Source organism: Danio aesculapii, chromosome 8 (genome assembly GCF_903798145.1).
Source record: "Danio aesculapii chromosome 8, fDanAes4.1, whole genome shotgun sequence".
Lineage (NCBI taxonomy): Eukaryota > Metazoa > Chordata > Actinopteri > Cypriniformes > Danionidae > Danio > Danio aesculapii.
Window position 1 is genome coordinate 50,360,434 of NC_079442.1, and position 13,553 is coordinate 50,373,986.

Below are 13,553 nucleotides of genomic sequence, written 5' to 3' on the forward strand. Positions count from 1 at the left end.
ATTAAAACAAATTAAAAAAGTACAGAATGAAATTAATATGCTATATACTCAAGAGGTTGAGAAAAAAATATCGTTCTCCAGGCAAAAATATTATGAAAGTGGCCCCAAATTTATGAAAATATTATCATGGAAGTTAAGAAAACAACAAGCAGACCAAACAATATATAAAATCAGAGATCCTGTGACCAATACAATGCAAAACAAACAAGAGAATATTCAAGCTATTTTTGAAATGTTTTACAAAAAATTATATTCTGAAATGCCTGAAGATAAAAACAAAGAAATTGACACCTTTCTTGACAAATTAGACCTACCAACACTAACCGACGAACAAAACAAATTATTGACAACAGAAATAACAGAAACTGAAGTAAAAAAGGCCATTACTAAGCTTAAATTTAACAAATCTCCAGGACCAGATGGATTTACTGGGGAGTGGTATAGGGCATTCCAAAAAGAGATAATACCTGTCTTGGTCCGGTCCTTTAATTGGACCCTAAAAAATGCAACCGTACCACCATCATGGAAAGAAGCAATAATATCTATCATTCCAAAAGAGGGCAAAGACAAGTTACAGTGTGGATCATACAGACCTCTATCTGTTTTAAATGTTGATTATAGATTATATACATCAATCATGGCCAGACGAATGGAAGACTTCATGCCCAATCTGATCAACCAAGACCAATCTGGATTCATCCGTCAGCGTCAAACAAATGATAATATTAGACGCACATTACATGTTATGAACCATATTAGGAGAAATAAGATAACAGCAATGATTTTAAGTTTAGACGCTGAAAAAGCCTTCGATTCTGTCAGCTGGACATATCTTTATAAAGTCTTACACAAATTTGGCTTCAATGAAACTATAATCAAAAGTATACAAGCACTTTATGATACACCAACTGCAAAAATAAAGATCAACGGCCACCTTTCAAACTCATTCACATTGGAAAGAGGCACCAGACAGGGATGCCCATGGTCCCCTCAATTGTTCGCACTCTATTTGGAACCCTTAGTTCAAAGCATAAGACAGAATAAAACAATTCAAGGTATTGTTATTAAAGGAGTGGAACATAAGATAGCATGCTACGCAGATGATGTATTGATTTATTTAAGAAATCCAACCACCTCACTACCCCACCTCATGAAACAACTCCAAGACTCTGGTCCTATCTCTGGATATAAATTAAACATAGAAAAAACAGAAATAATTACATATAATTATAATCCCCCTACAAATATAAAAAATATATACTCACTAAAATGGCATACAAAATCATTCAAATATTTGGGTATCCATCTAACAAAAAACACAGAGAAAATCAAAAAAATGAACTTCGACCCTATAACTGCTAAAACTAGAGAAAACTTGACCAGATGGAATTTAATCCCCTTTTTTAGCTTCAGTTCGAGGATCGAAACAATTAAGATGAACATTGTACCAAAATTTTTATATTTATTTCAGTGTTTACCTGTAGAAATATCGGAGAAACAATTTATAGAATGGGATAAAATGCTTTCGCGTTTCATTTGGCAGGGAAAAAAGCCCAGAATACGCTTCAAAACACTGCAGCTGTCGAAAGATAAAGGAGGATGGGCTCTCCCCTCTCTAAAAGATTATTATATAGCAGCACAAATCAGGACTATAGTAAACTGGTATGACCCACACTACCATGCCCCATGGAAAGACATCGAAAAATTTACATTTAGAAATACCCCTATTCAAGCCATATTAATAGATGAAAAATTACAAAAATACACAGAACAAATAGAAGACCCATGGACAAAACTTACTTTAAATGTCTGGGCATCAGTGACAAAAGAATTTAACTTGCTAAAATACTGTACAGATTTAAAATGGATTGCCTATGATTCTGATTTTACACCAAACAGATTAGATAACAGATTTAAATTATGGGCAAACAAGGGAATCACTTCCTTTAGTACCATCATTAAAAAGGGAGAAATTTTAAGTTTTCAACAATTAAAGGACAATTTTCTACTTGAAAATCAAGATTTTTATAGGTACCTCCAGGTGCAAAACTATTATGATCAGAAAATAAGAGGAAAATTTGAAGACAATCAGAATCCACTGATAGACCTAATTAAAAAAGCACACACATCAGGTATAAAGTACAAAATAGTCTCTCTGATATATAAGAGTCTGAGAAGTATGAAAATACATTCCACAAATTATATAAAAGAAAAATGGGAGACAGAAAGTGGAACAACCTTCACTGATGAAGAGTGGACAAATATATGGGAATTTCAATGGAAATCAACAAGTTCATTAAACTGGAAAGAAAACTGTTGGAAAAACATTATTAGATATTTTAAAACACCAGCACTTACAGCCAAATATACAAATAAGTCTCCAAAATGCTGGCGTAACTGCGGATGCAATAAAGCAAACCATTATCATATATTTTGGGAATGTATGTATATTCAACAATATTGGAAAGAAATACAGGAGGCTCTTGAACATATATTTGAAAAAGATATACCTCTAGAAAGTAAATTGTTATATTTTGGCTGTGTGGATCCAGATACAGTAACGGCAGACAATAAATACCTTATGCGTGCTCTCATGGCTGCCAGCAAAAAAGCAATCACACGCAAATGGTTACAGCAAGAGCGACCAACCCATAGTAATTGGATAGACGCAACTATGGAGATCTACAAAATGGAAAAAATCACTTTTGTCGTCAATTTAAAGAAGGATATATTTCTGAGAAAATGGAGGAAATGGGTTGAATATATTTTAGTTAGTAGACCCGACTTTGTTGCTATAAATGAATAGAAAATGATGTTTTGATAGATAAATATATGCTAATGTATGTACATGTATACGGTTATACTTATTCATATTACAATGTGTGACATTCCCACGTGTATAATGAAGATGGCCAGTTGAGATTATTCTGGAAGGAATTATTATGACATGTGTTCTTACCCTGGATGTAAATAGTGCTTTATGTTCTATTTATTTATTTTTGATTACTATATTTATTTTATCCTCTTCTTATTTTTATTTCTTTATGCTGTTTCTTATTTTATAATCCACAAAATTTGAGTACTACTGTGTAGTAAATTTACCTGACAATAATGTACGTGTTTTTTACACCACTTAAGTTCAAATACTGTGATACCAATGTACCCTGAAATGCTGTATGATTGTACTCAAAAGTTCACAATAAACATAAAATTAAAAAAAAAAAGAAGTCGCTGTTTACAGGTTTCCAGCTTTATTCGATATATCTTCTGTGTTCAGAAGAAAGAAACTCATAGAAGTTTGGATCCACTTGAGGCAGAGTAAATAGTGAGTATATGTTCATTTTTGGGTGAATTATCCCTTTAAAACTTGTTAGATCTGCACTATAAAGTCCTCAAACCTGTTGTAATGTAGTTTAGGAGAGCAGTCTGACAGTGTGTGTTTGTATGTTTTTTACCTGTTTTGCTGTCTCTTTGGTGCAGCAGCGAGATGGTTCTCTGCGTCGCTGTGTTCAGGTCTTCTTGAGCCCAGGCTGGATCCAAATCACACTCTGGCTTCAGCAGACGCAAGGTCACATGACCCACCAGAACCGCTAAAAAAATCAACACAGACATTAGTCACATTCAGACGACACCAAACCATATATATATATATATATATATATATATATATATATATATATATATATATATATATATATATATATATATATATATATGTGTGTGTGTATGCATATATACACACACACACACACACACATACATATATATATATATATATATATATATATATATATATATATATATATATATATATATATATATATATATATATATATATATATATAAACAACAAGAGTAAATTGCAAAATAAACCAAGATGAAGGTCGCACTTACATAAACTTACCATATAAATACACTTCATTGAACTTTAACACATAGACATCACCTATATACTATAGAACTGCAGGTTAATTATGCCTATATATAACTACTTTAACTGTTACAAGCTATTAGTTACTAGTTAATTAGTTCAGGTTATTAGCGACTAATAAAGTTATGGTAACTAATAACCATAACTTTTTCTGATTTTGACTGTAATGCATTAATGTGCACCTCTTGTGAAGCTGCTTTGAATTAATAATTATAGAGAAAAGCGCTATACAAATACATTTGAATTGAATGTGGCTCACCCAGCTGGTGCAGTTCTTTAGGCATCAGAGTGATGCCGATCTGCAGAAATACGCGCTTTATTAATGAAGCAGCCAGAGGAGACTGCAGGAGTGGCAGAAGAACCTGCACCAGCGCTGGAAGGTGCATCCAGATGAGCGGAGGACGACGAGCCAGAGCGGCTTCCAGCAGACCAACAGCACACTGCAGCTCCACGTCCAGCTGACAGAACACACACACACACACAGAGAAGCAGATCAGCGGTTTAAATCAGTACATATAGAGCTCAAGAATCTACGTCATGACGAGTTGCAGTTGGCCATGTTTGTGGACAAACGCAGGAGCGCACAACGTAAACTAATAGAATTCACAACAGAAAAAAAGACATTACTTTTTTTAGTAATATCTTTTGAAAAACATCTCACAAACACTCAGAATGAAATGTACTGCGCAAGCTGTGTGTTTAAAAGGCTGAAAATATGCATTTTATAACATTCTGTGTCCAGCAGTGCAGTGTAACTAGAGAGGTCCAGCACAGACAGAGAGGGGGCGGACCCGGAGCTGATCACATAAATGTGGGAGATTATCCATAAATGATAGTGTATCAACGAGCTGCCACAAGATATCAGCTCCAGGTATGATTTTCTTCAGTATCCCTAGTCCTGGCACTTACAGTGTATTGATGATGAGTGTGTGTATATATAATAAAAAATTTATAATAATAAATCAATAGCGATCAATAGGAATCAGGCTGCCTTGTTCTAAATACTCAGAATGCATTGCACAGTTACTGTGTGTTCACACTGAAAGTGGTGAGAGCATCCAAGGTCACTCTTGCCGCCCTGGCGACAACGCTGTCTGTCTTCAGCTCCGGCGGCGAGAGCGTCAAAATTCACTACATTGATAACATATTTAAAGGGGCCGTTGCAGCATATCAGTTACATTCCTGCATAAAACATGCTTTCTAGTGTGAAAATGTTGCGCACTTCTTATCAAATTAATTTAACAATGGAAGATCAAGTTGCATGTGGTGTAGCTTTGCACCACTTAATAATCCAATGTGTCCACATGTCTGAAATATCCTGAAGCAGCAATACTGTTTTGTACTGTCACATGAGATTCCCTTTTAAAGATAAATATATACAACATTAATGCACATCAGTAACTCGCCAGTAACTTATTTAATGCATGTTCCCGTAAGAAAACATTGTAAATTCGGCGACCGTAATAATCAAATTACAACTGTGGTCGAAACCAAAGTTCACAGGTCTGTGTTCTCTGAACTCTTCTCAAGCTGTGGACTTCTCCATTCTGATTGGTTACCGCCGAACCGTGTCATAGCTCATTACCATAAAGTTGACTTGGTTTTAACTCTCCACGACGCTCACACCGACGAAGAGGCGCCGCGCTGCTCCTAGCCACTTATTGCCGCCGGCTCTCATTGAAAACGAATGACTTCCGGCTACTTTGATGCTCTCGCCGCTTTTGGTGTGAACGTACATTCCTGTTCTCTATTGGCCCGTTTCCACTGAGTGGTACAGTACAGTACGGGTTGGTACGGGTCACCTTTATCAGTCCTGCGTTTCCACTGCTAAAAGGGTACCAATGGTACTCTCATGGTGTACGACAAAGTTTCAAACAACGTCATTTTCACTCGAGAAAATGTCTACAGTAAAGCCGTACGGGTCATTCACATATCATATGAGAAGCGCTTATCACAACACAGATGCTTTATACACATAAATACTTCTGTATAAATGTTTATTACTTACATTTCTATTAACATAATTTGATTATAACTGCAGATTAATGAGTGCAAAATAGTCTACTGTAACATCGGCAACTATATGAAATAAATAAATAAATGCAACATATATGAACACATACAGACCCTTACGGTCTCCGATATGTTACCAATAACAGAAAAACTACACACAGCATACATTTAGTCCTTATTTAGGTTCAAAAACAACACGCAAAATAGCCCACGGTCAGAGCAAACCTCTCAAGTGTGTCTTTAATCTTCTGCAGCACATGTAGCCTCTGTTAGAAAGTAATTCCGTCATACTGAGTTCATAATAGTCTAAAAGGTGGAGATAATAGTTAAACATGGCAGTTTGTTCATGTTTTAGGTTGCAGAAGCATCATTTGCTGCTTTTTCCGGCTTCAGCTTAGTGTTTTCGCGCTTTACTCTCGCATTTGTTCCTTTCTGACAGGATCAGATATCAAAGCGCTTCAATGATCACGAGCATGTTATTAATATGAGCTCAAAAAGTTCGTTATTTCAAATATAGACGAGATCGCGAGCTCTCTGGACAAAGTGAAACCGCTTTGACAGGACCACAACCACAACAAGAGGACACAGCAGATTTTGTTCTTCTTGGAACAAGGTTTGTTTGAGCTTGGGTCGACCATGGCTTGTTATTATATGTATATATTATTACGGTGTAATGTCTCAGCTGTGTATTTAAAACATGCCGGTTCCTTTGTTCGCTTGCTGCACAAGCGAATGGCGTTTCTCTGTAAACCAATAGCGTTCAGCTGTGTGTCTAGCTCCGCCTTTTGGTACCCATTGCAAAGGGTGCAGAAAAAGTGGTACAGTACGGTTCAGTACACCTTTTAACAGTGGAAATATCCATAAAAGCATACCGAACTGTACCGTACCACATCACTCAGTGGAAACGGGCCATATAAGGCCCTGTCCACACAAACTATTTACAGAGTTTTGCTGTTTCTAAATACGAAACAAAGTGTCAGAAACCGATACTTTCTGAAACCGATACACAAATAACACAACATTATGCACATTTGCAGCCAACGCATCTCATATTTTGTGTCATTCACCTGCGGGATGGTAATCCGTTTCTCAACTTTTGCATTGATTTGTATGCAATTAATTCATGCAATTACTGAACTCCTTGTTTGGATTAAAGTATCATTATCGCCCCCTGGCATGTCTATAACATGAATCACAGTTCATTTTTATTATCATTATTAAAATACCTCTGTAGGTTTGGACATGACCTAAGACCATCACTGCTGCTGTATGAGCTCTCACCTCCTGCAGACGCTTGCGGATAGCAGACTCTTTCTCCAGCTGGATCTGCATCATCTCCTTCTGTTTGCTGGTCAACTGGATCTCCTCTTTGATGCCCTTTTTCTTCTTGATCTCCTAAAACACAAACACACTTTCCAAAATAAAACATGCTTGGCCTGAAAAGTCACGAGAGACAGTAATCCATGCTTTTGTAACTTCACACTCGGATTACAGATTCTTAATTTTATAGCATTGCCAAATCTCAGGGAGCTCGAATTCCTTAAAAATAATTGCAAAAATGACCACGTCACCCCAATTTTACCTTCCCTTCTTTGGCTACAAGTCCATTTCAAAAGTGAATCCAAAATTATTTTATTTGTTTTCAGTATTTATACAATCTGCCTACAAAACACCTATCTGACCATCTGCATATCTATAACAATTTTAGAAGGTCTTGTAATGTAAGGTCTTGTAATGTAAAATAAGTCTCTGATGTCCCTAGAGTTTGTATGTGAAGCTTCAGCTCAAAATTCCTGTTACATGCCTGGGGGTGTTGCTCTGTTGTTCTCTCCTCCCCTTTCTGTTTTTATTTGCTGTCTGCTGTTCTTCTGAAATCTAGGTGTTCCGATTGGTTGGTAAAGTTCTCACGAGTGGACCAATCAGAAGAGGATGGTGGTTATTTAAGCACTCTAGTGATGACTCAACGCAGATTAGAGGGGGATCCTTGTTGCTGCTGTGTTTGTTTGTTTATGTGTGTGACATTTGTGCCTATCTTGTTCTCTAGTTCGTTTTAAAGAGTTTTCATGAGTTGTACATCTGTTCAGAACGTCCCATCCTAAACTTGCTTAAATGTATTAACAGAGAAACAGCACGTAAAACACTTGTGGCCATTCAAAATGATACAGATGCCCCTCTCAATGCAAAAAACGCATTCACTGTGATGCAGCCAAACTTTACAAATATATAAAATAATATTTTTTAATCGTTTAAATTATACTATAAATCGGTTACAAACGCACCCTTCCAGTTAACCAATTATTTTGAGTATCCCTAATATATATCCCTAATAAAATATTTAATAAACTGATATTTCCCTCACGGCCGCACACCGGATACCCGGAACAGTGCCGGAATACTTTAAGCCCTGCACTAGTGGATGGGGCATTCCCCCTCTGATGACACACACAAAGGGAGAATGTCAATCAAAGTGTTTCTGCAGACTGTTTTTATCAAGGCTGATTATAAAAACATACAATTAATACATTTTTACCATTAGAAGCTGGTTATTTTCACACACTGCCACACAACTGTGTTTAAACCCCTTATAAAAGTGATTTTTGCATAATAGGGCCCCTTTAAATCTTTTTAAAACTGATTTTTCATAGCATTTAATGACAACAAGATCTTATAGTAATTATATAATTAAAATGGTCGTGCCCAACTGAGCCTGGTTTCTCTCAAGGTTTTTTTTCTTTACTTCCGCCTTTAGTGAAGTTTTTTTCCCTCTCCGCTGTCGCCACTGGCTTGCATGGTTCAGGATCTGTAGAGCTGCGCATCGTTGGATTTGCTCTTCAGTGTTTGGACTCTCAGTAGTGATTATTAAACCACACTGAACTGAGCTCAACTGAACTTAAACACTACAAACTGAATTACACTGTTCCTATTTACTGTGACCTTTTATGTGAAGCTGCTTTGACACAATCTACATTGTATAAGCGCTATACAAATAAAGGTGAATTGAATTGAATTGAATTATAGAGCTCTTATTTTCTTTTTGTGTACATCTGTTTTGAACGTGCTTCATATATTAATTCAACTAAACTAAACATGAGACTGATTCCTGTGACGCTCCAGAGACAGACGAGTCTTCGCTGAGGCCAGCTTCCAGCCTCCGCCGCTGAGACTGCAGCTCTGCACAAGACATTTGGCCAGCGGAGAAATTAAAATGATCGTGCCCAACTGAGCCTGGTTTCTCTCAAGGTTTTTTCTTCACTTCCGCCATTAGTGAAGTTTTTTTTCCCTCTCCGCTGTCGCCACTGGCTTGCATGGTTCGGGATCTGTAGAGCTGCGCATCGTTGGATTTGCCCTTCAATATTTGGACTCTCAGTAGTGATTATTAAACCACACTGAACTGAGCTAAACTGAACTTAAACACTACAAACTGAACTACACTGTTCCTATTTACTATGACCTTTTAAGTGAAGCTGCTTTGACAATCTACATTGTATAAGCGCTATACAAATAAAGGTGAATTGAATTGAATTAAACAAGCTATTTAAAGGTGCAGTAAGTTAGGTTGACACCCAGTGGCTGAACTAGGTATTGCACGCCTGGTACAAAACACATGCAAGAGCAGGTTGCTAGATTGACAACACCAACAACGGAGATTTTAATCATGTTCTAAATCAGGGGTGCTCAAACTTTTTCTTATGAAGGGCCAAGAAGCAAATTTGATTGAGGGTGGTGGGCCGAAAGTAAATATACCGTAACATTAAAGTTCATTCATTCATTTACTTTTTGGCTTAGTCCCTTTATTAATCTGGGGTCGCCACAGCAGAATAAACCGAAAACTTATCCAGCATTTGTTTTACATAGCCGATGCCCTTCCATCTGCAACCCATCACTGGGAACCATTCATACACACTCATTCACACACATACACTATGGACAATTTAGCCTACCCAATTCACCTACACCATATGTTTTTGGACTTGTGGATGAAAACCAACGCCAACACAGGGAGAACATGCAAACACCACACAGAAACGCCACCTGACCCAGCCTAGGCTCAAACCAACAACCTTCTTGCTGTGAGTCGAACGTGCTACCCACTGCGCCACCGTGCAGCTCTACATTAAAGTTGCCATGGGTAAATGCCTTATTTATTTAATATTTACAAATACAAATAGTCAAGCTACACCCTGTTTCTGCATTGTCCTGTATCCAATGAGCGTCAGTATCTATATTTTCAAATATCTGACTGTTACAACATTTAATTTCAGTTTGCTTTTTTGTAGCTCAGCACTAAAAACAAACTAAAAAGGTTAGATTAAATAATAAATGACAATCTCACTCTCTTCTCAGATGGGATGGTTGGACAAATTACAGGTTATCATGGGCCAACTTGGGCCGCAGGCCCTAGCTTGAGCATCTCTGCTTTAAATAAAAGCAACGGCACGCGAAAGAAGAAATATTTTCATTTTAAAAGGAGTTTTTGTTCTAACCAACACCTCGAATTGATATTTTAGAAATGACTTCTATTTCTCACAGGTAAACAACAGAAAACTGACAATGATCTCCTCAGGTATACTTCATGTGCTTTATTCAGTGTTAAATGCCAATATTGTGAGTTTGAATGCCATTTTACATGACATTTATTGCCATACTACTGAAAGCAGCAGCAGATAGTTCACCTCAGATCTTGAAAACAAAACAAATCATTTAAAATTGAACTTTAGAACTGTGATTCAGTGCAAACCAACACATATCAGTGATTCAGCATCTACATTTATAATGTTTAAGAGGTTTAATATGTATTAATTAGATTATAAACCTTACCGTTGGAGTGCAGTGAGTGCACTATTCTGTTCTTCTGAATGGCTGTATTTAAATTTCTGTTGTGTTGTATCTAGTGCAAACAGCCCAATTGCTTATCACTGCAAATCTCCTCACCTAATGTGCTGTTGGGACACGGAGTTACAATGTAACCTGCTCACCTAACGTTTGTAATATTTATATTATTTGCTAATTAATAACCTCCTCATGTGGAACTCTGAATCTGCGTTTCATTTCCGAGGCTGCTACTGTCCACCAGACGTTGCATTTCAGTCACGGACGCTTGCTTTGAGTGCCTTCCTGACTGAATGAATGAAATACACTGTTTTGGGCTGGTTAAATGACCAAAAAAAAAAAAAAAAGAGACAGCCTTTCCGCCACGTAACACATTTTCGAAGCAGAATATCTGACTTCAGCATTGTTTTTCAGATAAACAAGAATGTTCACTTAGCATGTTTCTTAAAGAGCCCAAAAAAGGGTCATATTTCGCTTTTATTAGTCTCCAACAACAGTCTAATGTGCATGCAAGGTCAAAAAACACTTTCATGGTCTCATAATATGAATTTATTTTTACCTAATTATCCCAGCGACTCCTATATGAATCGCTCAGCAATTCATTTGTTCCCAAACCCCTCCTCAGCGCGAAGCTAATCTGCACTGATTGGACCAATGACAGCCTGTTGTGATTGGCCGACAGCGCTCTGCGCAAGACAGTAAATTGCCCAGCACAGTTTGTCAAGCCCCCGATTCGCCAACATTGGTATAGGATCCGATCGCAGCAGACGCCCAAAACAGGCTCTTGACGATCTAACTTTGGGGGTCGCTGGTGTAAAAGTTTGAGAACCACTGCTTTAGAAGAGTCAAAAACTTTCATACAGCACCTTTAAAGCTGAAAACACTGCATTTTACTGTAACTCAAAATGCAATGAAGCTCCACTACAATCAGATTGTTCAGAAAATCAAGATATTTCAATTTCAGCTTTTTTAATGACTGAAATTATCGATGACATCAATTCTGTATAGATGAAGGAAATGTTTGAAGAGGTTTTAAAACTACTTGCATTAAAACAAGTTGTATACACAGTACTGTGTAGATCACTATAAGCTAGAAAGCAAAGACAAAGTTTGACACTAGCATGAGAAAAAAGCTTGGAGTTTGAAACGTTGTGGATAGGGTAATAAATCTAGGTGGTTGCTTGGCAGCTGCAAAAATACAATTTAGCGGTTGCTAGGCTACTGAAGGTGGTTGCTATGCAGTTGTTAGGGTATTGTAAGTGGTTACATAAAGCCTAAAACATATCATTCCCTTCTCTGTGGCAGTAGTTCATCAGTCATGTTGTTCTCACCTCCTGAAGCTCCAGTTCAATGATCTGCTCTTTGAAGGAATACGCTTTATTCTCTCTCTTCATGTTGCCTTTCTTTGTGCTCTCCTGCTGTGCGCTGACAAAAACAACACAACAGGGTTTACTACACACTTGCAGACTAAACACACACGCGTGTGATTCTCCTTCATTCAAGAATGAAGAAGTTCATTCGAGCTGACTTTACCTCATAATGATGCTCTTGTCATAAAGTTCTCCCTCTGGAGTTTGCAGGATTGCGTATTCCTGACGCGTCACCAGACTCAGCGCAGGATTGGACAATCGCTGGGTCACGTGATCCATGACTCGAGGCAGCAGTTTGTTGGGAGACAGCAGAGACAGAGAACCGACAGCATTCTGAACAGCCTACAGAGAGAGAGAGAGAGACTCAACGTCAAGCAGAAATACAACACACGACACTTATGAAAGGCATTAAAAATGTCTCTTCGGTATCGAGGATATATCTGGTTATCAAAAATAAATTATGTAAAAAAAAAAGTGATATTTTTATGATAAAATTTTCTTTTCAGCTTAGTCCCTTTATCAATTAGGGGTAGCCACAGCGGAATGAACCACCAACTTATCCAGCATATGATTTACGCAGCGGATGCACTTCCAGCTGCAACCCAACACTGGGAAACACCTATACACTCTTGCATTCACACACATACACTACAGCCAATTAAGCTTATTTACTTCACCAATAGTGCATGTGTTTGGACTGTGGGGGAAAGCGGAGCACTCAGAGTTAACCCACACGAACATGAGGAGAACATGCAAACTCCACACTGAAATGCCATCTGACCCACCCATGGCTCGAACCAGTGACCTTCTTGCTGTAAGGCGATTGTTAATTACATTTTATTTTAATATAATGTACTCATTGGACTTGTATTGGAAAATATAATTTATTGCAGTGATGCAAAGATGAATTTTGAGTCTTTAGCATCGCATGATCCTTATGAAATCATACTAATATACTGATCTGATGGCTTAAGTCTAGAATTATGAAAAAATATCCATGTTGGGGCAACGCAGTGGCGCAGTAGGTAGTGCTGTCACCTCACAGCAAGAAGTTCGCTGGTTCGAGCCTCGGCTGGGTCAGTTGGCGTTTCTGTGCGGAGTTGTCATGTTCTCCCTGCGTTCACGTGGGTTTCCTCCGGGTCGAAAGACATGCGGTACATGTGAATTGGGTAGGCTAAATTGTCCGCAGTGTATGTGTGTGAATAAGTGTGTATGTATTTCCCAGTGATGGGTTGCAGCTGGAAGGGCATCCGCTGCATAAAACAAATGCTGGATAAGTTGGCGGTTCATTCCGCTGTGGCGACCCTAGAGTAATAAAGGGACTAAGCCGAAAAGAAAACGAATGAATTATCCATGTTGGATACCCATTGTGGCTACTTAATAAATGACTAATTAATGAATAATTAACT

General features: G+C 37.7%; 1 protein-coding gene across 1 annotated transcript in view; it reads right to left on the minus strand.

Annotated features, from left to right (window-relative positions):
• gcn1 (GCN1 activator of EIF2AK4) overlaps positions 1 to 13,553 on the minus strand; it is a 105,226-nt gene that overhangs the window by 48,004 nt on the left and 43,669 nt on the right. The window contains exons 21-25 of the mRNA XM_056463217.1: positions 12,308 to 12,486; positions 12,106 to 12,199; positions 7,226 to 7,339; positions 4,191 to 4,389; positions 3,456 to 3,590 (exon numbers count right to left, since the gene is read on the minus strand). Coding sequence (XP_056319192.1) covers positions 3,456 to 3,590; positions 4,191 to 4,389; positions 7,226 to 7,339; positions 12,106 to 12,199; positions 12,308 to 12,486 — 721 coding nt within the window. The remainder of the gene's footprint in view (positions 1 to 3,455; positions 3,591 to 4,190; positions 4,390 to 7,225; positions 7,340 to 12,105; positions 12,200 to 12,307; positions 12,487 to 13,553) is intronic.